This window comes from Alligator mississippiensis, chromosome 16 (genome assembly GCF_030867095.1).
Source record: "Alligator mississippiensis isolate rAllMis1 chromosome 16, rAllMis1, whole genome shotgun sequence".
NCBI lineage: Eukaryota > Metazoa > Chordata > Crocodylia > Alligatoridae > Alligator > Alligator mississippiensis.
Window position 1 is genome coordinate 22,036,369 of NC_081839.1, and position 24,081 is coordinate 22,060,449.

The following is a 24,081-nucleotide window of genomic DNA, read 5'->3' on the forward strand; positions in this document are numbered from 1 at the left end:
TAGGCTCTTTGGGGTAGGAATAGTCCATGTTCGAAGTCTGTATGGTTTGTAGTATGATTGGGGTCTTAATCCATGACTGGAATGGATTGAACTACCATACAGATAAGTTCTCTGCAGTTTGTTGCCAGGATCTTTTAGATGAGACCATAAGCAGCACCTGCAAGCAGATACTGTGACCTTGCAAAGCTTGCATTATGAAAATCTGGGCTTGCTGTAATGACTTGTCCAAGTCTCTGCTCAGACCTCCTGTTGGACAGCTTGCCCCATACTGTGTTGCTGTTGCCCTCCACACCGTGTGGGAGAGGGGCTGCTGCATGCCTGTGGTATAATTTCTGTAAAGTTTTTTCAATCCTTCAGAAAGAAAGATGTGATACAGTTATGATTCCTCTCATTCCTAAATTGCTTCAGTTTCTAATTTGCAATTCAGATATTCCATATGGAAAACTTCTCTCCTGGGCTGGGAGATAGTCACTAAAGAAAGATGAATGCTGTCCTGTTTGTATACAAACCCTCTGCTTTGGATGGTTTTGGTTTCGCCAAAATTGTATTAGACTTCTGTTGCCAGTGGGAGTAGATTTGTCTCTTTTCTTATGTGCCATCTGACTGAACAACTCCACTCATTGTCATATTTCTCTGCTTTGCAGGGTAGGGAATAGTTCTCTTGTCTGTTGGGACCAAGTCTTGCACAAAAGGAGGAGCAAAATTATTCAGAAAATATAATGTTGACTCAATAATTCAGTTAAGGTTTCCAGAGATCACTATACAGCACATTAGAAATGATGATTATTAATGTGGCTAATCTGTACATCAACTGTTATAAAAAATAAAACTGGCACACAATTCAAACGGTTCCCAGCCCTCTTCCCTGTTGTTTGCTACAGTTTCATGTGCTCTGTTTCATGGTGGTGCCTCTGGATCCCTGATAAGGGTGGTGCATGTTCTGTCATGTGGCTGGAGCTGAGGCTTTCCTGAGGCAGTTAGAAATAACATTTATTTCTTGAAGGTGCTTATAAGCCCCATTGCAATATCAGAGCTCTAGTAGTGATGCATTTATTTATTACTCAGGGCAGCCAAGGGCATTTGCCTCCACTTATCTGCTACCCAAAGCAGTGCTGAAGCAGTTAAGAATATTTGCTGTTTGTTTTTCTGATTGCTCAACATGTTTTCTGCATCTAGTGATGGAGGCCACTTTGCAGGCTGCAGTCTGCTTTCAATTACTCCCCACACTTTTATTTGCTCCATTTTTTTTCACTCTCCTGCCAGCAGTCAGGCTACAGCACCAATAACGTACAACAGCATTTATTAGCTGTGAAAAAGCAAAATAGTATTTGCTCTGGAAAATGACAGCAGCCTACGCAAACATTTTTTTTCATGTCTTTGCTCTGAAGACTATAGGGTTCATGGTCCTGCCAGCTTCCTCTGCAAGGTACTAGAATAGCCCTCTCTGTGTATTTCAGTATGCATCTCTGCATGGCCTGCTAGAATTTGTAGTCATCCACCTAGGAAAGCTTATTAACAAAGGCCATCAGAGGTGTCTGTTTTGGATAAACTAGGAGACATCCACCAGCAAAGTCTTCTGATATACCCGACCCCTCTGAGCTTTTGATGTTCTAGTCCCTCTTTCTCTGTTTCCTCTTCTTGAAATCAGTAGAGCAGAAGAAAGCGGGGGGAAGGGTGAAGAAAACCTTAACGTCCATCTTGCAAAGGACACCCTGTTCTCTACCTCAGTCTCCATCCTTTCAGACGGAAGGTTCTTTAAATTAAAAGCATGTAGATTCCCCTGTTGTAGAAGGTAAGGTAGATTTGCAACTTACAGACTAACCAAAATATATAGCTAAATAGATGCATCTGTACAGATATATTTGTTAGATATACACACACCTTGCCTTCTACTTGACTTCAGACTAATATGGCTAACTACAGTTCCTTTCTAGGTCAGGTGGAACCAGCTTGGTTCCAAATACGGTAGGGCATTGACTGGGAGGAAATATTTGAGGTTTCAAAGTGATAGAAACAAGTCTTGAAATGGGACAAAGAAATGGGACAGAAGGTAAGAACTTCTACTTGAAAAACTTAGTTAATGCTGGAGGCATCACCAGAGTCTCCCAGGAAATATTTGCAGCAACTCATTTAAAACCTAAGCCGGTGGTATTCCTAAAATTGAGGCCTTTACATTCTTGGGATGTTATCTTGGACATCAGTGATGGGGAACTGATCTAGCTGCCCCTGAGTAAAAGGCTCCAAATATAACAAAATCCTTTGCTGTTCATCTAAGGCTCTGGGAGATTTATAAGCTTGAACCCAAGAAGCTTTATCAGGAGAACATAGTGTAGTGGTGTGAAAGGTACCTTAGCCCCCTAGCAAACTGGCAGCTCTCTGTCCATTGTCCTCAGTTCTGCAATGCATGCCAGCAGTACCCAGCTTGCTCTAAAGGCAGTGTTGCTTGACACTGACAGTGGGAAGGGCCCAGTGTTTGAAGGCCAGTGTCTTCTGTCATACTGGTTTATCAGCAGTGAAAAGGCTTGATCTAATAGGTCTGTCTCACCATGGCATCAGAGTACTGTAGGCAGATGGAGGAGTGATTGAAAGAGGCGTAGTGCAGCAGCAGGATAGGACTGGCTCACCACTGATCGAACCTACAGCGTGCCTGTTAGAACTGGTGACTGGGGGTTGTTGAGATTACTGGCTTCTCTAGTCAGGTCTGCCATTGACTTGCTGTGGTTAAAGCTGGTTGGAAGGTCCAGACTAGAGTGCTTTGCCTACATAGTACTGACTTCTTCTCAGTTCCTCCTTTTATAAAGTGCAGACAGTGCCTTGATTTCTGCTTAGGAGATAGCTGAGGGGTTGGCTACAAAAACAAGTCACTGCAAGGCAAATTAAGCTGTGAACATAATGCACATTCTTTTTCACAGTATATGCAAGGTACCTTACCCGTCTATGAAGGTGGGACAGTATACCTCACGTTTACTGCTAGGGAAGAGCAGGTACATACGTCTTAGTTGCAGAGCTAGCTGTAAAGTTACTCTCTGGCTTGCCTAGAGAGAATCTCTTCATGTGCCCATGCCCTACCAGGTGGTCTGTAATCCTGTCTGAAAGGCATTTTAAGACATAGGTTATCATCTCTTCTGGTATCTGAGATGTGTTCTTTGGGAAATAAAAAAAAAAAAAAAAAAAGGGTGTTCTGACATAGCTGTGGAGAAACTTTTTGCAAATACACTCAGAATATTGTGACAGTGGAATTAACCCCCTGGCTTATTGAGGTGCGGTTTGCCTACTGGAGCTCAGGCAGGTGCCATTCTGTCTCCATATGCTAAATTTCCTGGGACTGCTGAGTGGTAGTTAGCTGTTAGTCCAAAGTCAGGCAGAAGGCAGGGCAGGGTGGCACCTTAGAGACTAACTGGTTCAGAGAGGTATGAGCTTTCTTAGGCAACAGCCACGTCATCAGATGCTGACAGAGTTGTCAGATGCTGTTGCCTATGAAAGCTCATACCTCTCATGTCAGTTATTCTCTAAGGTGCCATCCTGCCATGCATTCTGCCTGTAACTTTAGGGGGCCTAAAACAGTGGTGGGCCCCTGTGTCTTTACCTATTTCTGCTCCCAAGAGTAGAGTCCCATTGTGTGCAACTGTCCAGTGCCGTGATGAGCTTCCTGGGCCCAGTGTCCATCTATTTAAAGCTCTTTTTCCATGTTAAGTTTTATGCTAAATCACTGGAGTGATTTAGCAAGTCACCCAGAGGAAGTGTCCAAGTGCCAGACTGCAGAGGTCCTTAAAGTGGAATTAATGGGAATGGATGCAGCATAAAACATTGATCACAGGTTCCCCATGTTAAGGGAGTCTGTTCTTTCCCATGAAACTAGCCCTACTTACCGCATGGCTGCTTCACATGAAGGAAGACAGAATGGGTTACAACTGTTTGATTGAGTCTGTGAACAAACTTGTTTAAAGCTAGGGCTTGTGCTCTTTGGCTGGCTGCAGATGTTTAAAAGAAACAAACCCAAAACGCTCTTTACTGGAAGAAGCAGCACGTTACTTCGGCCTGGCTCTGGAGCATCTGTAAAGATCAGGTGCTTCAGCAGGGCTTTTTGACACTTTTAGGTAAAGCTGATTCAATCAACTATTAGATAAAAGCACCAACAAAACCCTGCTAAAGCACCTGATCTTTACAGATGTCAGATGAACTGGGTTGAAGTATGTGCTGCCTGTTCTGGGCATGTGTCAGCGCAGCAACATGCCGAGTTTAATGTAAAACGCTGTTTGGTGTGGGAGCGGAGGGGGTGTTATGCCTGCAAGCACCCTTGATTGTTTTTAACCTGGTTATCAGATAACTTTGGATAGCTAGACTGGCAAGAGCCAGCCATGTTGTACCATGTGATATGTTTCCTGGTGACTGGCACTCTTGTTAATAGTAATTTATATTGAGGTGGGCTCAAGTTATATTCAGAAGTCCCACTGTTACAAAGACCTTAGTCAGATTTAATACCTTTGGGGAGCTTGCTACCCAGTCTTATTTAACAGCCATGTTTCAGCAATGTCTCTTTCATAGGACAGATGGGTCCTGCCAGGGATGAATTCTGTTACACCTGAATGTAGCAACTGCTGTACTGGATTAGACCATCTAACTTCACTATCCCATCTCCAGCTGCGGCCAATACTTAGCATATCAAAGGAAAGAAAAAATCCCCCTTAATTCATCCAGTCAATTGTGCAGTGCTATAAGTGGGGTCAGGAAGGTATTTTTCACCTGTGATAATCATGATACTCTGGAGCATAATATTTGATTATTTTACAGATAATTAACTACAAATGTTGCTGACCATAAAATAATTCGGCTCTTTATAAATCCAAGTACAGTTCCTGTAATTTCCACTAGTGGTAGATTGGAATTAATTTAAGAGGTTAGCGTAAAGGTGCAGTATTTTGTTCTTTTGCTGCTTTTAATAATTGTTGTTTTTTTTTTCTTTCAGTGGGTATATAATATTCTGGAGAAAAAGGCTGAGGCTGATCGGATAATCCATGAAAACCCTGATCCTTGCAATGGCTTTGTTCTCATTCCAGATTTTAAATGGAATCAAAAACAGGTTGGTTAGCCGCTCACTTGATTCTTTTTCCACCACTTACTTTAAAGTAACACAAAAGAAGTAATATTTTTACATTAATAATAAGTCTTGAGGCACTTACAACCAAAGGTTTGAAAAATTGGATTAACCTTTTTCCCCATGAGCACTGAGTTTGGGTACACACCATTAACACAGTGTAACGCTTCTTACAGTTTATTAAGCATGGACATAGCAGATGCACTGGTTGGTTCCAATTTTGTTAGTGACTTACTAGCCAAGTTTATTTTCTAGCTTTCCTACCTTGGTGCTGATGCTGCCAGGTCATGTTTAAAACCAGACAAAATTACATGTCTGTCCTGGATGAATTTCTGCTATTTTAAACTTTTATAAAACCTCATTTTTGTAAACCTAAAACTTTAGGCATAAATCAAACAAACTGTCCTTTTTAATTGACCCAATTAATTTTCCTTCTCCTTCAAATGTTTAACTGTGTGTCACTTGCCTTAAAGCTGTCGTCATAATGTTATCACCTTGTAGGTAGCTTGCTTAACCCTTTACTGGAGTGGCTGCCCTTTCTTCATATCAGAAAGTCCATAGATTGTCGCCCAATCTGTAATACTATATTTAGTAGGGGTTTTTTACAAGCATTTCCTTCCCCCTTCTCTCCCCCCCCTTATACCTAATTGTTTTATTCAGTACTATTAAGGTGGAAACCACAAGGCTTGCAACCAAGAAAATAGAAATTAAATTCTCAGACCTCAAAATAGATGCCAAGGGTGCAACCCCAGTTTCATTGAAGTCAACAGAGATGGCATTTCACCAGGGGTCTCTGGTCCTCTGAACATTTATCCAGGCAAAAGTGAGGAAAACTTTTCATCTTTCTGCTTGCTAAAGCATTTAGAAGGGAACTGAAAATAACCCATTTGTCTCTTGAGAGCATTTTGAGTTAAGGCTGTAAAATAATCTTATAACTTTTGGTTGAAGTGTGATTCTGCAGTTATTAGAGGTGCACCGATACATCGGTTCATATCATATTGGCACCAATAAAAGGAAAATTGACATTAATGGCAAATGGCTTTTTTTGGCTGATGTAGCCGATAATGTTGCCAATAAATGCCACTTGCGTGCATGCAACGGCAGCATGCACATGGCCAGGAGTGCAGCCCGGCAGCCTGCAGAACAGTGTCTGGCTGCTAAGTCTGTTGGGGGGAAGGGACGTGGGGGTGCAGATCAAGGGAGGGAGTGAGGCTGGGGCAGGGGCAGGTGCTGCACAACTGGCATGGGGCGGGGGACAGAGCCACGGCTCATGCGGGGTTGAGGGGGGCAGGGGTGGCTCCTACAGCTGCACACATCCTGGGGGAGGCATGGGGGGTACATGCCTTCCAGATCTGTGTGTGGACTGAGGGCGAGCTGTCGCTGCACACTTGGGGCTGGCGGCTGCACTGAACTCTTCTCGGTGAAGGAGTTTGCCTGGGCCTGGGCTATGCTTAGGCAGGTGGCGGTGCTGGGAGTGAGGGCTATGGCAAATTTTGGGGTGGTTGTAGTCCTCCCATAGCCCGCCCCCCCCCCCCCCCCCCCCCCCCCCGCCAGCACTGTTGCCACCTGCCCCAAGTGCAGCCCTGGCCCAGCCCCCCCACCAGGAAGAGGCTGGCTCAGCCTCTGGCTCCAGCCAGCAGCAGGAAGTCTGCCCTCACCCCATGCACAGATCCGGGGGGCACATGCCCCCCATGACCCCCCTGAGGGTGCGTGCAGTGGCGGGAGCCGCCCCCCATGCCCCTCTGGATGAACTGTGGCTCTGTCCCTCACTCTGGCTCAGCTGTGCAGCACCTGCCCCAGCCCCACTCTCTCCTTTATGGCGGCCTTGATCTGTGCCCCCATGCCCCTTCCCTTCTTCCCCCCAACAGATTTACTAGCTGAACATTGCTCTCCAAGCTGCCAAGCTGCATATCGGCAGTCGGATCAGTATCGGACGATATGGCTGGTTAATAATCAGCCATCAATATCGGCCCAAAAAATCTTTATCAGTGCACCCCTAGCGGTTATGGGTGTCATGAACACCTGCTCCTAGCTTTGCCACTGAATTTCTGTGAAGCCTTGGGTGAATCGCCCCTACTCTGTCTCTGTTTTCCTCATATTTAAACTGAGGATAAAGATGAACAAATATCACTGCGAAATGCTGTCATGTAAACATTTTTTGATGAAGAATGTTTTGTGGGAAGGTTGGAAAACTCAGCTACTAGCTTGAAAACTGTGGTGCGTGATTCCAGTAGCACCGGAGATGGAAGAGCTAGAACCAAGCCTATGGGAGCCTTGCCATTCCATCCTGAGTCCTAGCAGATGTTATTGCTGCTCTCTTCCTAGGGCTCTACTGCCTTTGGAAAATAATCTTTTAAATACGCATTCTTCCTTCAGCCCCCTGCTCTTTCATGATGCTACGGAGGGAAGGAGTCGTTAAAAAGCTCAGGGCTGGCTCTGTGGTACCCTTTCTGCATGGCAACCCACGTGTTTGGAAATTGATAATGGGCAGCTCCAGAGATGTAAAAACCAGTCAGTACTGCCTTCCTAATGAGTTGTTAAGGCTACACAAAGACTAAAGACCTTTAGACCCTATTTCCTAGATGGTGATTGTTCAGGATTTATGATCCTTTACATCCCAAGCTGGTTCTCCGTGGCAGGCTACTCGTGTGAGAAGGCCTTAGAAAGGGTGTACACTTCTATCCTTGGCTCCATAGGTATCAGTGGCCATTGAGGTTAATATCTTTAACTTGCCACTCCCTGGTTTCCTCAAGGTTCCTCTCCCACCTGCTTTTCCCCTTCCTTGGGCTCTCTTGCTCTCTCCCCAGCTGCTCAGTTTATTATGATAGCCTGTATTTTGGGGTCAGCTCTTTGTTCCTTGCTACAGCCTTTTTCCTGGCTTGTGGTAGAGTGTTTCCTTCTCCCTTGCAAGCTCAGACTTGCAGCTGGACAGCTTGGCCCATTTCACTATCTGCCTCCTAGCGTCATGGTGTCTAGGGTTACCATACGTCTGGGTTTTCCCAGATATGTCCTCTTTTTTGCCCCCCTGTCCTGTTCTGGCAGGTTTTTAAAATGCGAGCAAATGTCCTGTTTTTTTGCTTTGCCTCTGCTTTCCCAGGCACTAGCAGCTTGGTTGCTTGGGACTGGGAGGAGCAGGCAGGGTGATTGGATGTCGGGGGTCATGGGCCAGCAAGCAGCACGGCTGCAGGGGCAGACGGCTGTGGGTTGGTACTGAGGGGCAGGGGCTTAGGAGTGAGGGGCAGAAGCAGGGCATGGGTATATCACTGCCCCCTCCACAATCATATACCCCCGCCCCAATTCCCCCCCCCCAGGTGTCCTCTTTTTTGATTCTAGAAATATGGTAACCCTAATGGTGAGATTGGGCCATGCCCTCCAGTTGTCAGCCTGCTTCTGCTCCGGCATGGCTCCCTTTAACCACTAGGAACAGGATGGCCTGGTAAAAAGACAAATAAGCCCTGGGGTCAGGGGGAAAGGGGGTCTACTCAGGGCCTCTGGGGTTCTGTTTTTTCCTTCTGCTGGCTTACTATGTGACCTTGAGCATGTTCCTTCCTCCTCTGTCTCCTTTTTCATCTCAGTAAGATGAGGATAATTCTCATCTCCCTTGCAGTGGATATTGTGAAACTTAATCAGATTAAGTTTGCCAGCTGCCTTGAGATCCTTGGATGGAAGCTGATTTAGAAGTGCAGAGTGCCCTATAAAACGTGTGGCACGCTCTTGGCAGTGTACAAATGGATTATTTATTTTTATTTGCAGAAATGCTGTTTTACCAGAGATGTCCCCTCAGGAACAGGAGCGGAGGAGGAGAAAAGAAAGCACTAGAGTTGCAATGCATTTTTTCCAAGCCTTTATGTGATATCTGATCTCTGCCGTTCAGCAGGTCGCACATCTGACTCGTAGACTGGAGAGATTCTGCCCCCAGAAGAGTAGAATGACATTCTTTGCGTCACCTGCTTTGTGGGAAGTTCAGGGACGTGTATTTGGGAGAGGGGAAATTGATGAAGTTAAGAGTGTAAAAAGATGATATACTCCATCTCAGAGGCCTAGGCTACCAAATTAAATTAAAGAAGCTACACATGGCTTCCAGTAGGACTGTCAAAAAGTCTCTGAGACTAGGAGTTGGAAGCCTGCTTAGTAGGATTGTGTTCCAGTAACTTAGCACTTCAATTGAGGATGATGCACATACGGACCTTTTTAATTATTTGAGGTTGCTGGATTGCAGGAAGAATTGTGTGCTTGTTTACACTTTGAAATCCTTGTTCGTGTTGGTGACCTCAGTATTCTGAGAACAAAAGCTGCTGACACTACTCAGACTGTCAAGTGTTGAATCTGCATCATCTACCCATCCCTCCTCCCAACCTCCCACCCATCCAACCTACAGAAAAGATGAGAGGGGAACTATTTTCAGGCTTCCTCTGGGTAGAGCCATCTGTAATGTTGCATGCTGGGTATGAGAGGAACATCTGAAGCAGTTGCATGCTGGGTAACCTTCTCAAAGGCATGTGCAAGTAATGAGACTTCTGGGCTAACCAGAAGTGTCCATTGCCCTTTGGCCTGCCCAGTTGTGAATATCAATCTTTCCCTAGTGGCTGGAGGCTTGCATGGCATGTGCTTCACTAGGCATGTCTACACCTTCATTAATGCACTGTAATCTACACTCCTGCACATTAGCACAGATGAACAGATTTTTTTATGATGCTACTGTGCATTAGACTAAATCTACTGCGCATTAGCACGGGCTTTGCCTGCCACTGTAATGCGCAGTAGAATTAGTCTTCTGCACATTAAGTGTCTTGTGTAGATGCACCCAGTGTGGACAAAAGACAGATTTTAGGGTTAAGACATTTGTGTTTGACACAGGCTGACAGATAGAAAATCTAAGGTTTGTAGGGCTGGATGCTTAGCTGGTGTGAATGGCATAAATCCATTGATTTGGTGGGGCCAGCTACACCAATTTATGCTAACTGCGAATCTGGTGGATGGTGTGCTCTGTAAAGTATGATTACTCCTTCCCTACCATCACTGATTCGTTACACATGTCCATGTGACTAACTTTTCTCCAACTGCACGATCCTCATTTTTAGACTGAAATTGTAGCTCAGCATCTGTTCCAGCCCACCAGCATCATGTGGGAAATCCCAGGCATCCAGTTCAGGACAGGAAGCATCTCTGATCATCCCTTTCAGCTGCTGAGGTTTGGATGAGGAGGATCCTTGCCAGGCTGAGCTTGGTGGGAGAAAAGCAATACCCAGGAAATACAGTAGCTGTTTGTGTGCTTGGACCACACAGAGGAATGAGTTTTAGTTAAACACGTGACAAAAAGTCCATTTTTGGCCTTCTCTGAGTGTTCATTTCCGTCTCAAGCCCATGGGAGCCCTGAGGCGTTGCCCAAAACGCTCTACATTACATCACCCCCAGCCTTTTTTTTTTAAGCAACTGGCTTATTTATTTCAAACAGCCATGTACAGATGTTCCTCTGAGAAGAGGGATACTTGCTTTTCTTCTGCAATCATACTCTGACAGGGAGCCCAGGGTGATTTTAATAAGACACAATAATTTGCTGTCTTCTTCAGGAGCTGTGGAGTGCGCCCACAGTGTTAACTGGGCCAGTCTGAGGATGACAGGGTTAGGTTATGAAAATCAGCTTGTTCCTTGGAAGCCAAAAGATGTAATTGAAAGCACTGTGCATTTGGGTGTTTGAACAGGCATCCTGGGAGCCATCTTCCCAGCTGTTTCAGAATAGACAGGCTTGCTTTTAAATGTGCAAGGATGTGCTTGGTCTCAATTACTTGTTTTCTGCGCACATTGATTGTACTCTTTGAAAGCAAAAAATGATACATGGATGGCACAAGCTGCAGAACTGCAAGAAGGGAATGTTAATATAAAGTCAGAAGTCTGTTCCAGAAGCAGAGGAAAGCTGAGATAATGGGCTTATTAAAGCAACCTTCTGCAAAGCTTTGCCATCAGAGAGCAAAATACACACACAATCAGTAGGGTTTGCAAGGCTGCCCTTCTGGGACCTACAGCTATATCAACAGTTATCAATATGTGGTATGCATGCACGTGCTGCTGTATCACATCTTCATAACATGATTTAATTGCTAGGCCAGCCCTTCAGAAAAGCAAGAGCAGAGGGACCTTTTGTGCATGGGAGGTCCTTTTGTGGGACCTCCATGTACTACCTGGCCAAAATTATATATATATTTTTTTTTAATGTGTAATGATTTTTTTACGTTTGTCAAACATTTAATGAATAAAGTGTTTTGGGAGATTCCAGAAGTCTATCTGAATTTCTCACTGTGTTAGTATTGCCAGTTGTCTGACTAGCTCCTAAGAAAAGGGCTAGTTATTTATGGAACCGTGAGGATTGGAAGCTGTCCCTGTGTATTTGTAATGCCGCACAGAAATATGAAAACTTTTCATTCTAAAATCTAAAGTTTATGCTTTTGCCCTTCTGAATTCTTAGAAAATCCCTGTTAACACCTGCGTAGGAAGATTAACTGCTCTCTTGTCCTGCAGGAAGGCAACCACTTAAACGCATTAAAAATATTTAGGAATCTAGATTCTTGACTTTTCTTCCAAATTCTGCCGTTGGCTTATGCTGATCATAGGCAATTTGTGCCTCAGTTTACCTGCCATTAAAATGGGAGTGATGATACTTTGTCTAACTCTGTGCTCAACCTTTTGGCCATGTGGGCCAGATGAATGGAGCAGGGCCAGTCCACTGGCTGGATCAAGTCTTGTGGACCAGGATCAGGCCCTGGGGCCTGACACCCTGCCCTGAGCATATGAAGTGGGCCCTGGAGGCCATGCTACCCCCACATGCTGGTTTTGGTTCCCAGGGGCCTGGCACCAACCCTGCCTGTCAGGATTGGTCCCCCAGGGGCCTGGCACTGCTGCCTTCTGCCCCAGCATGCTAGGATTGGGCCCTGGGGCCCATCACTGCCTTTGCCCAGCCCTACATGCTGGGATTAGGCACCTGATCCAGCACACAGAGACTTCCCACAGGTCTGGAAATTTGGTGGTGGGAGAGTCATGTCACTCACTGCCAAATTTTGGGCTGGATGGCATGGGACTGAAAGCCAGGTTTAAGCACCCCTGGTCTAACTCATGGGGGTATTATGGGACTTGATATCAGGATTTTAAAAACTGTCTTTGGGATATGTAAAAGATGCTCTAAGCGTAACATATTATTCTGAAAGTTGGCTTAGTCTGCTAATTCATTTAAACATATTGACAAAAGAAAAGAATAATACTGAAAGCTGGAGGAATGCGTAGCAAGTGAAGAAAGAGGAAAAGAACTGTATTAGTAAAGAGTTGATCCTACAGCACCATGTAATCCCTTCGATTTTATTCAGGTGCTTCATTTACTGTACCAAAGGGGTCTTTAAAGCCTGTAGAATGATGAAAAGCATATTTGCAAATGCACTTAGTTGTGGGGGGAAGGGAGAAAAGGGAATTCCCCTTTTTTGGGGAATGTTTAAATTGTGGGAGAACTCCATTCAGTAGAAAATTATTCCCCGGTGGTTTTGTGGTGGGGGAGGAAAGAAGCCTAGACTCCATGTATTTATTTATTCCAGAGTGTGCTATAACCAAATCTAGGTGCCAGGAGATGATAGATGATGATGATAGTCTGCATCCATGTGGGTCAGGGTTCCATTCACAGCCCCTTTAGCATGGTTGTTTCTGTGAAACTCTAAGGTCTGGTCTCTCCAAACTGCTTCTTACACCTTTGAATTTGAACCTTTCTAATGCCCTGTCTCTGCAGCTAGATGACCTGTATTTGATAGCCATCAGCCACCGGCGGGAGATAAAATCACTGCGGGACCTCACCTCTGAGCATCTGCCTTTGCTAAAGAACATCTTGCAGGAAGGGAAGGTAGGTGCTATCATGTCTGTGGTACCTGAGCACCCCTCAGGGTCTCACTGTACTGATGCAAGATCAGTTTGCAGATTGCCTTAATTTCTGTCAGCAGGGAGCAGCTGCCAAATTTGCTGCTCCCGCTTGCTTCCCAGCAGGAAGTCTGCCCTGTTGTCACGAGTGCCATTTGCTCATGCAGCAGACTGGGGAACTTGTGGATTACAGCAAGGGGGGTTCAGCGTCTTTGCATGGGGGGGGGGTTTGTCCTGAATGCTTTGTACCCAAGTCCTTACAACCCTCGCAGGCATCCTACTTTGTAGACCCCACCTATTCTGCTGGGGACAGTAACTTAACTGTATTGATTTCTCTGTGGTCAGACTTCACTGACAAAATGAAAAGTGACATTCCATGTGAGCAGCTGCTGTCCATAATGTCACTGACTGCTGCAGCGTGATGCCCAGCAGCTGGACTGACATGAAAACACAAAATGGAGGAAATGGTTTAGAGCAATGGTTTTTGACTTGTGGTCCATGGACCCCTGGGGATTCGCAGACTGTCTAAGGCAGGGGTGGGCAAAGTATGGCCCACGGGCCAAATCCAGTCCACCAGGCAATTTCATCTGGCCCATGGGTGGGTGCCTGCTAATTCACTGTATCCATCCTGGCCAGCTCTGGGTTGCCCCTGCTGTTCTTACATGAGGCTGAGCCCTGCTCACTACTGTGGGGGCAGCACACGTTGTGCTCCTCCCCTTGCCCATGAGACAGCCCTGACCTTGACCCCACAGGTAGGTCAGCAAGCAGCAGGCAGGGGAAGTAGTGGTGGTGCTGGCAAGTGAGGGGGAGGGAAGAGTGGTGGCAAGCGGAAGAGTGGGGGACAGCGAGTAGGTGAGAAGGTGGGCAAGTGGCAGGGGAAGGGTGTCAGCAGTGGCAGGCGGGGGTGGGAGCACCAGGTGGGTGGGCGGGGGGAGTGATGGTGGTGGCAGGCAGGAGAAAAGCGGCAACTGGATGGGAGCTTAGCACCAGGGCCAGCAGGGGCCCAGGGCAGGGCAGCAGGAGTGTGGAGCCTGGGCCAGCGGGGGAGTGGGGTCTGCCTGGCTCTATCTCATGGGGCTCACGTGCAATTCCCGGGTTGTCTGCCCAAGCCGCACGCCTCTGGAGGGAGCCACATGCCATGGAGCCAGCAGCCCAGCTCAGCTCAGTGTTATGTGCAGGTCATGGGGAACAGCAGGGAGCTCCATGCTATGGAGCCATGTCCTTCCCAAATGGAGTACTTCCAGAGACAAAGGGAGGGACTTACGGTGGCAAAAGTCAGGGGTTAGGGATGAGACTTGCATTCCCAAGATGGCAACCAGGGGGCGGGGCATCTGTCAAGGGCCCGGGTTACCCTTGCGGCCCCCAGGAGCTCACCAAAACTCTTTCAGTGGCCCTCCAGCCAAAAGAATTGCCCACCCTGGTCTAAGGGGTCCATGAAAGATGACTATGATCAATCAAAAGTATGTGAATATGCACACTTATAATTCAAAGGGGCTCACACCTCTTTTCAGAATTTTTTAGGGGTCCGTGAATGAAAAAGGTTTAGGCTTAATCTGAAAGTATCCTCTCTGCTTGGCATGTTCTCACCCACTCCAGGGGGTTGCAGTTCCAGTGCGGGGAGGAGAGGTGTTTGTGAGGCTTTCGGAGGATGAAAGGATTTAGGTAGATGTTAATGACATGCATCTATTGTCATTCTGTACCCAGCATTAGCCCTTCTGTGCACCCATTATGGGTCTGTTTATTAACTACCTGGTGCTACCTATGTGCATAGAGAGAGAAATTAGTAAATGAAAAGAGGACTCTACATCCTGCATCACACTTGCATTTTTATGCACTAGAGGCCAGATGAATGATAGGAGCCCTTTGAACTGCATCAGGCAATAGCAAGGGCTCTCTGCCTAGGAAAGCAGCAAGTCTCCATAGGGCCATGGAAAGCATTTCCTGATTTCCTCTCCTCCCCAATTAACCTTCTCTCATAGGACATGAAGGAGAAGTCTGGATTCTTTCTCCAGCCTGGTTTCATGTCTTGAGTCAGAACTAGGCTCTAAAGCAGTCATTCTTGACCTGTTTAGACTTGAGGCATCCCTTAGAAAATGCCTGCTCTTATTTTTTACTCTCTTTTTTGCCTACAGAAAAAATAGTAAAGCAGCTTTTCTATTTCAAAGTGTTCAGAACGAAATCCATAGTTGTAGTCTATTTGAAATCTCTGGGTTTATCTTATAGATCAGCACTGTTAGGTTTACAAATATGACATTTTGTGGCATCCTGCAGTATGCTTAAAAGGATCTCAAGGCACCCCAGGGTGCTGTGGCACCCTGGTTGAGAATCACTGATCAAAAGGCTCTCTGGCTCTGGGACTGCCCTGCATGAGCTGTCTGAACTTCCATGTTCTTTGTCTTGCACTATCCTGCCTCTTGCTCTTGGGAGGAACCCAGGGCTGAGCCGCAGCCAAAGGGAAGTATAAACTGGGGTGGGGCATGCCGTGATCCCTTAACTTACCTCAGATCCCAGAAGTGGCCCATTCTCTCACTCCAGCTTTAACAAATTTTTTTCTGAAACAATATCTTCATTTCTGCACACAATGAACTAAACCTCTGAGCCTTCCAGGATGCAGGAGGAAGATCACTTCACCCCTGGAAACACATGCCTATAGGGTAGCACCTGAGACCTACCTGCAACAACTGAAGCAGGAGGAGAAGTGGTATCCAGATGACCTTGAGGTAGCAAAATATAATTTTTGACGTTGACATTTGTGTCATGGATGGCAGAGTTGCGTTCTCTTCTGTGGCTGGAGTTGCAGGATCTTTCATGATCACAAGCGGGTTAGGGTTCCAGTCATGTGTTGTCCTCTTGCCAGACACCTCCTGCAGTGTAGCACCACATGTCTCCTCCTGCTGAGGCCTTGGTTCACTTTGCTCTAGAGGGCAAAGTGAAATGCTCTAACCCTGTGTCCTGGAGTCTCTTATCTAACCACTGACCCTCCTTTGTTCATGCAGTCTGACAGGGTCACAACTCTAGCAGATCTGGCTATGGTCCATCCGTCTATACATTGCAGCATTAGTTTTCAGAAGTGAGGCTTTCTCCATCAGTGCTTGTGCTGAGGGCCTCTCCGATGTTAGGACACATCCCGCTTTTCTACCTGAATGGTTTTTCCCTTGGGCTCCAATTTAGATTCCCGTTTTTCATTGCTCTTGTCTGAAACACAAGGTGGCCCAAAAAGAGCAATATGCTCTTCTCCAGCTTCGGAACTGGGTCTAAGAAAAGGTTTGTGCTGGGGTGGTCTACTTCAATGGTAGCGGCAGGGATCCAGAGGGACACTAGATTCCAGCTCTGGTCTTCAGTAGCAGTGTCCTTCTTCCCTCCATGCAGCTTCCCATGTTGTTATTTTCTGCAAACATGTAAGTCAGTGGTGCTCAGCCTTCTGGCCTTATAGGCCAGATGAGTGAGCTAGGACTGATCTGTGGGCTAGGATGAGCCCTATGCACCAGGATCAGGCTTTGGGGCCTGGCCCCACTCCCTCCCTGCCCCAAGCACCTGAAGTGGGCCCTGGGGCCCAGCACCACTCCCACACACTGGGTTTGGTCCCCAGGGGCCCAGCATCACCACCTCTCACCAGGATTGAGTCCTGGGGGCCTGGCACTACTGTCCACTCCTGCCCCAGTGCACTGTGATTAGGGCCTGGTGCTCCCCACTACCTTCGCATGCTGGCCTTGGGCCTTGGAGCCCAGCATCACCCCCACTCACATTGGCTCCCCACAGGTCCAGAAATTTGGTAGTGCCACTGCTCTCCCACTGTCAAATTTCCAGACCCATGGGGAACTGCATGGGCCAAATGATGTGGGGCCACAGGCCAGATTTGGCCTGCTAGCCAGGGATTGAGCACCTCTGTCAGCTTGTTGGCTGGACTGGCCATGCTAAGGGAGAATGTAGCCCAGGCTGCAATATTGCCCATCCCTTTGGAACAGAATCTGACACTGTTAGAAGAGAACACCCTTTTCCTCTTGGCGTCTGGGCTGAGAGCTCAAAGTCTGAGCACACAGTCTGCCTTGGAAACCAGGTTTTTTAGTTGGAGCCAAGCGAGTGCTTCACCAATCCCTTGGAAAGCCAATGAATCCTTCATGGAAACTGCTTTTGGCCTGGGCCGTCTGAAGCTCCTCTTCTGTTCTGTTCCAGCTAAAACCGTCATGCCTTCAAGTGCTGACACTGAGAGCAGAGCTTGGCTGGGTACTGCACATCTCTGCACAGCTGAGTGGGCCACCAGTGGAGGCTCTTGCTGCCACACAGGAGAGCTGAGCTGGGGCGGGGAGAGGGCTGCAGGATTTAGGGCTGTGGGAAGGGGAGCTCAGTGGCAATGGACAGAGCAGGGGGCTGCAAGTGCAGAGAATGCAGCTCTCTCCTCATGCAGTGAGCCAGGGAAGCAAGTAGAAACTTGCTGTAGAAACTGCCTAGTAGAGCTGAAGGGCTGCTGCTTTCCTGCATGGAAGCTTGTCCCCTGTATTAATATCCTGCTTTGTAACCTTCTGGCCATGTCTTGCCCCTTGCAGGTATGATACGGTATGCTCAGTACCAAGCAGTTCAGATCAAAGCAGGGTGGCAGGTTTTCCCCTTCATTGCTTTGGAAATTCTGAAAGTTATTGCTCCGGGAAAGGTAGAGATTAATTAAGAGATTAGGTGAGGGATTGCAGTGTTCCCAAACAGCCGCCTGCTGGAAGGGCCCTGACAAGCTCACTGTTGCTGTTTATAGCTTTAATTATGCTGGCTGCTAACAGGTTCCTGTAACTCACTGAGCAAAATGAAGCAAGTAGAATGGAAAACAACAAAACCAGGAGAAGGCACAGCTGAGGGGCTGCGTGTCTGCGTTATCTAGCGTCCCGTCCAGGAAGACTTGCTGCGCAGGCGTGGAGAGCAGACAGAAGCAGCCCTTGTTCGTAATGAGCCAGATCCTGGCTTTGGCTGGGCTGGTCTGAACCTGAGAGTGCTGGAGCGGCTCCAGATTTCCATTGTCTGTATTGAGGTCAGAATCAAGTCCATAATTACCTCCCTTCTTGTCCTGAGAAGGTGTTGAGCCGTGCTGCTTTCCTTCCTGCCTCTGAGGTATTCCAGTCCACTGGGCTGATGGGCTGCACTTTTTGATGAAGCAGGGCTATGTCTAGGAAAAGCAAAATGCCTGGGGTGGATATACCAGCAGAGTAATGGTGGGGCAGGTTTGCTGGCAGTGTGCTGCTGGCAAGAACTTCCCCATCTCTGCTGCTACAGGAGCCTCGGGCTCAGCTAGCTTGTAAGTGACCTACTTTTTCTTTTTATCCCGTCTGTGTGTCATCATACTGAGGTGCTTTTCCCCATGACAGGCCCCATCCCCCCCCTTTACACCTGTCTCCCCTGCTGCATCTCAGCCTTGTGCTTTAAACATTAGATAATGGCTCAGCCACTCAGACAACATTACGGACTCGACATCTGCTCTTGGAAATACTGTTTTGCTGAAGCAAGGTTTTCCCTCCATCTGCTTCTATAGCCATTTCCTTGATGGTTTCATTGCTTGGTATGTCTGAACCAAACATCGATCTCCACCCACTTAAATTCTTCTGCAGACACATACCTGCTGGCTAGTGAGCTTGGCTGGTGACTAGCTCTTGGACAGGACTTAGCTGAGAAAGCTTTGGGTGTCTGTCTCTCTGCCTCTGACTGGCTCATAAATCTTTAGTGTGCAGGTGGCCTCTTTCTCTGCTCGGGGTTAGCATTCTCACGGGCACCGAGCGCAGTGCATTTACAGCTGGGCGGATTGTCAGCCAGAGCATCTGGTACTGCATGCCCCTGTCCTTCAGCTGCCTTCTGGAAGAGTTTGAGAAAGGAAAAAATATGTGAAAACATAGAAGAGGATAAACTCCTTTTACATGTAATGAAACCCTCATTCTGTCATTCACAGACAAGACTTGAAACTGGGGCCCTGACCCCTTCTGGTCATTTTAAAGGTCCCATGGCACTTCTTCTAAAGCACAGCAATTAATCCTTCCTGTCCCAGCTAAATTCCAGTTGAGTAATTGCATTTTACTACTTAAATATCACTCTTTGCCCCTTGCAGTTTCATCTGGGTTTGGGATTTGCATTTCCTATGCTAAACTAATATACAGCACAACACTTTGATGTACTCAGCTACTATGTTCCACCCCAGAAGTGACTTCATTTCACTGACTGTTTCCTGCAGTCTGGAATTTCTGTCCTGAATGTTTTGGGATCTGTAGCTGAAAGGAATTATAGTAATGTTGCTTGATTTTTTTTTTTTCTTTTTTTCCATTCACTGTCGCAAGAGACTAGGCTGAGTTGCAGATTAAATTCCTTCCCTTCTTCCTTTCCCAGGAAGCCATATTGAAGCGCTTTGGGGTGGCTGGTACTCAGCTGAGGATATACCTGCATTACCAGCCGTCCTACTATCACCTGCATGTGCATTTCTCTGCTCTGAGCTACGACGCGCCTGGCATCTCGGTGGAGAGAGCCCACCTCTTGACACATGTGATTGACAATCTGGAGCTTGATCCCCAGTACTACCAAAAGCAGGCACTAACCTTTGCTCTCCGGGCAGATGAACCCTTGCTGAAGAAATTCCAAGAGGCAGGAAGAGCTTGATTTCAGAGACTGAATGTGGGCTGGTAAAATCCCTTTTTATATGGATATGTCTGTCATTGACTTGTGTGGGGGTTTTAGTTTTTGTCACTGATTTTTTTTTTTTTAACTTGGGTTTTGTAAGAATTGGGATTGTATTCCCACAACTTCTCCCTCCATTTTTTATCAATAAATATTGCTTATTAGACTTTTTATCAGCGTGTCATGTTTAATCCTGTCTTTTATGTTCAATGGAAAACATCACCCACATCAGCCATCACCTCTAGCAAACCTTGCCAGTGAGTCAGTTTACAAGCAAGAGTATCAGTAAACCTGTCAACAGTGGCAGAATTTCAGGTTTTCCTTAGAATAAAATTTATTTCTCAAAACCAAGGTAGTGCAACATAAATAAGTCAGATTGATGAAGCCGGTCCTTTTCCTTCACCCAAAGTCTCTCCCAACTGAGCTTCTTTTTGATTGCTTATGTAAGGACCATATGACTTGCAGACTGTCTTATGATCCCTGACCTAGACCTGCCACCAAGGAGGCAGCTGATCAGTCACCTGCAAAATGAAACCCACTTTTCAGGCTGTTCTGTGACTTAACCCCCCTTGGATTTCTTCAGCAGCCTTGGATTAAGGAAATACAGAGGTAAAGAATATCTGATACTTCGTACTAAAGGTGGGAGGCATATGTGGCTGTCCATCTCTGTGATCAGTGTAAAGCATTTTCCTGGACACAGACCACTTGAAACTTCACAGGCTACTTGTGACAGGCTCACGCCTGATGCAGTTGCCGACAAACCACAGGCATGTCCCACCCCCTGGGGTCACATCGCATCTGGGCCTATTCACCCGCTACAACTTTGTTGTTTCCGCTGGGTCAACCTTCATTTGCCTGGAAGTGAAGATCATGGTTCCCTGAGAGTCCAGGTGCGACTATGTTGGCATGACGTTTGTGGGTCTCCTCCTCCCCTATACCCTTCCCCTTTCTACTCAGGTATTGTAATCAGCCCTGGAGACATCTTGGCATGCAGACGTGACCTTTTCTACTATGTTAGGTGTCTGGTGAGAATTAGCGAGGATCCTGCTGGTGCCATCTATCTTCAAAATCACAACTAAACAGGTAATGTAACTTAAATGGCTCAAATGGGCTGGGCAGGAAGGACAACAATGCCTCCGTGCTGAGCTCTCCCTTTCTTGGGCATGGGTTGGTCTGGTGCCTGGTGCACCCCTCACTCACCCATCTTCAGGCCCTATGTCTCCTGGCAGGTAGCCCTTGCATGTATTCTTCCCACCCTGGCACTAAGCCAGGTATGGCACCATCTCATGGTGGCCACTGTCACACTTGTGCAAGGCTCACTTTCCCACCAGCCTCCTGTTGGGGTACTCCAAGCTTTCAGGCATACTAGCTAGGTGCGTAGTGTTGGAAAACCCCCTTGCTGGGGTTCTTCACCTGTTGTCCCCTCCTAGACTGCCCTCTCCCCCAACCTGGGTGCTTGTGCACAGACTTCTGTGCATGTGGAGGGGTCCTGTTGCATCCAGGCTGAGCTGCTTCCCAACTATATTAGAAGGGACAGCAGCTGGCTGGCTCCCCAGTGCCCTGGCAGTGGGGATAGTATTCTGTGCTTCCCTGGGTGTTTTGACCTCATGGGATTCAGCTGAACTCCTTCCGGTGATGAAGTGACCGGCCTGGTTTTTCCTGGATGCTTTGGCAGCAGGATGTGTCACTCCCCCAGGTATGTCGGTCTTGGAGAAAAGTGTCGAGTCCCTTCCAGCAGCAGGGAGAGTGTCTGGACCCGCTTACGGTTTTCCATTGTGCACCCCCAGTGCCTCTATCTCCAGGTCTGCTTTTAGCCCATTGCTCCCAGGCCAATCAGCAGGGCTCTTCCAGTCAGCATGGTGCCAGCTGGCTTGATTGCAGCCCAGCCACCTGAGCCACAGTGCCGCAATCAGTTAGGTGGGGACCTGTTACATACCACTTCCGCTCCCCCCTTTTTGCTTGGTATTTGGGTTGCCTTCAGACGGCATTGGGAACACATCAAATTTTGCCACTGTGTTTAATAAGTCTATGCACAGGCATAGAGCCCCTTCTCTCTTAGGCACTATTACTAGGGGACTGTGCCACTGGCTCCTGGATTCATGTATTATCTCTTTGTCTAACATTTTCCTTGCCTTGGACTTGGTGGCCTCATGGAGCTGTCATGAAATCCGCCTCCAGGTCTCATGTATTACGCAACCCTCGGGCATGGCTATCTGATGTACTACCCCTTCGGCCTTCCTGGCTTCGATGCAGAATACATCCTGATATTCTGCTACTAACCCCCAAAGTTGGTGTTCCTGCTGCTTGATAAGGTGTCTCCCAAGTGTTGGCCCTTCTGTAACACCTGCTTTGTAATCCACTTCGAAATCTACCAGGCCTATGCGGCACACCACTTTGAATGGTCCCTCCCATTTGGCTAGTAGCCAGCTATCATGTTCCAGGAGGAGGACCAGGACCTGATCACTTGCATTCAAGTGTCTCTCTTGGGCTTCTCAGTCATAATAGGCTTTCTTTCTGTCTTGGGCTTGCCTGAGATTGTCCCTTGCCACCTGATGTGCACAGGTCAGATGTTCCTGCAACTCAGGTGCTTTGCTACATGGTCCCCACCTGGAGTCTGTTGCTCCCAGCCTTCTTGCACTACGTCAAGCAGGCCCCAGGTTTGATAGCTATATACTAGCTTGAAAGGAGAATAGCCCATAGAAGCTTGATGGAGAACATTAAAGGCATCAGCAGTTGGTCCCATCTCTTGGGATCTCCCTGTATACATTTATTTAACATCACCTTTAAGGTGCAGTTGAAATGCTCAAGCAGCCCATTAGTCTGAAGATAATAGACCAAAGTCCTTAAGTGCTTTAACTGGAGAACCTCGTAGATTCCCTTCATTACCCCAGCCATGAAATATTTACCTTGATCTGTTAGGATCTCTTTGGGAATTCCTACTCTTGCTATCCATTTAAGTAATTTGGCTGCAGTTCTTGGAGCTGTCTTCAAACGCAGTGGTATGGCCTCAGGGAAGCAGGGATGTGTAGTCCATTGTCACTGGTATGTACTGGTAACTCACACTGCTTTTTGGGAAGAGACCCATGATATCTAGGGCAATCTGCTGAAATGGCTTCTCCACAATGGATAGTGGCACCATCAGGGCCACCGAGGGTCTCAGTTGTGGACACCAAACACATCTCGCAGTAGTGCCTGACCTCCTTATAGAGCCCTGGCCAGAACCGCTGCAACAGGAGTGCCTCTGTCTTGTCCCTTCCAGATGGTCCCCCCTTTGGCCCATCATGTGCCAGCTTAGCTAGAGGAGGCCTATACCACTGGCACTAGCAACCGTGCCACTTCCAGCTTTTGCCCTTTCCCTTTGTTAATACGGTAGAAGAGGTTGTCCCTTACCTCGAAGTGTGGAGCCTGGGGTGCCTGCTGTGGCTGCAGCAGCCATCATTATGGTGCACTAGCCCTTCACTGAAGGCTTGCCAAACTGCAGGGTAATTGAGTTGACCTACCTGACACTAGCTTGAGTCAATCATGTCCTCCAGATTAAGGAGATCCACCATGTATTCAGAGCGGGTACTCTGCACCCTCTCTGGTGATCCCATCCATTTCTACCATGGCCTCTCTTTCAGTGGTCCCTGCTAGGACGCTCTGTAGGACTTCTATCAAATACGGCCAGTCCCGACCAAGTAGCATTGGGCGGGGGGGGGTTGTGGAATCCTGACAGGCATCTCGTGTGTCCTACCGAGGACTGTCACTGGTAGTTGGTGCCATTTGTAAGTTTGCCTGCTGTGCGTGCAGGCCAGCATCTTCCCCATGGTTGGGGTGCCTGCTTGGACTGGTAAGATGGTCATACTACCAGGGTCTGCACACATCTTGTATCCACCATGGCCATAAGGATGTGCTTACCTACCTGGACATCCAGAATGACCCTGGGGTGGTACAGCTCAGGGCAGGCATGCCCGAAGCTGCAGTCAATCTTCTCCAGATTGACCGCTCTCCCCAGGCCTAGGCTCTGTATCTCAATAAGGGGACCCCCGCCCTGTGCTGCAGCTGCGGATCCCTGTGGGGCAGTGCCAGGCTGAGTGCCTGGCAGCTCCATACCACATACACCTGCCTTTTGGGGGGCTCAGCCCTGGCTAGATGTGCTGCCCTGACTTGTTAGGGGGGTTCATCTGGGGCCTCGCATCAGTCCTCAGCCCTCAGTGATGAGGAGGTTCTTTCACCGGTTCCATGTAGGCCTTTGTGATCCAGACAGCCTTGTTGAGGGCTTGAGGCTGATGTTGTCATATCTGCCTCTGGAGCTGCTCCCCTAGTTACCAGATAAACAGAATTTTTATCTTGAATAATTCTGAGGTTTGCCTCTCGTCGGCTTAAGCCACCTAGCCCCAGTATCCTTCAGAAGCTGAGCCAATGGCCGGGGCCAGCAATTCTCTTTACTCCTTTTGCCCTGGAAGTATTGATAGTGT

At 47.6% G+C, this 24,081-nt stretch overlaps 1 protein-coding gene across 1 annotated transcript in view; it reads left to right on the forward strand.

Annotated features, from left to right (window-relative positions):
* Positions 1–19,795, forward strand: part of DCPS (decapping enzyme, scavenger) — a 76,450-nt gene extending 56,655 nt beyond the window's left edge. The window contains exons 4-6 of the mRNA XM_014600896.3: positions 4,967–5,080; positions 12,861–12,971; positions 19,340–19,795. Coding sequence (XP_014456382.3) covers positions 4,967–5,080; positions 12,861–12,971; positions 19,340–19,606 — 492 coding nt within the window. The 3' untranslated portion in view covers positions 19,607–19,795. The remainder of the gene's footprint in view (positions 1–4,966; positions 5,081–12,860; positions 12,972–19,339) is intronic.
* The last annotated feature ends 4,286 nt before the right edge of the window (positions 19,796–24,081 follow it).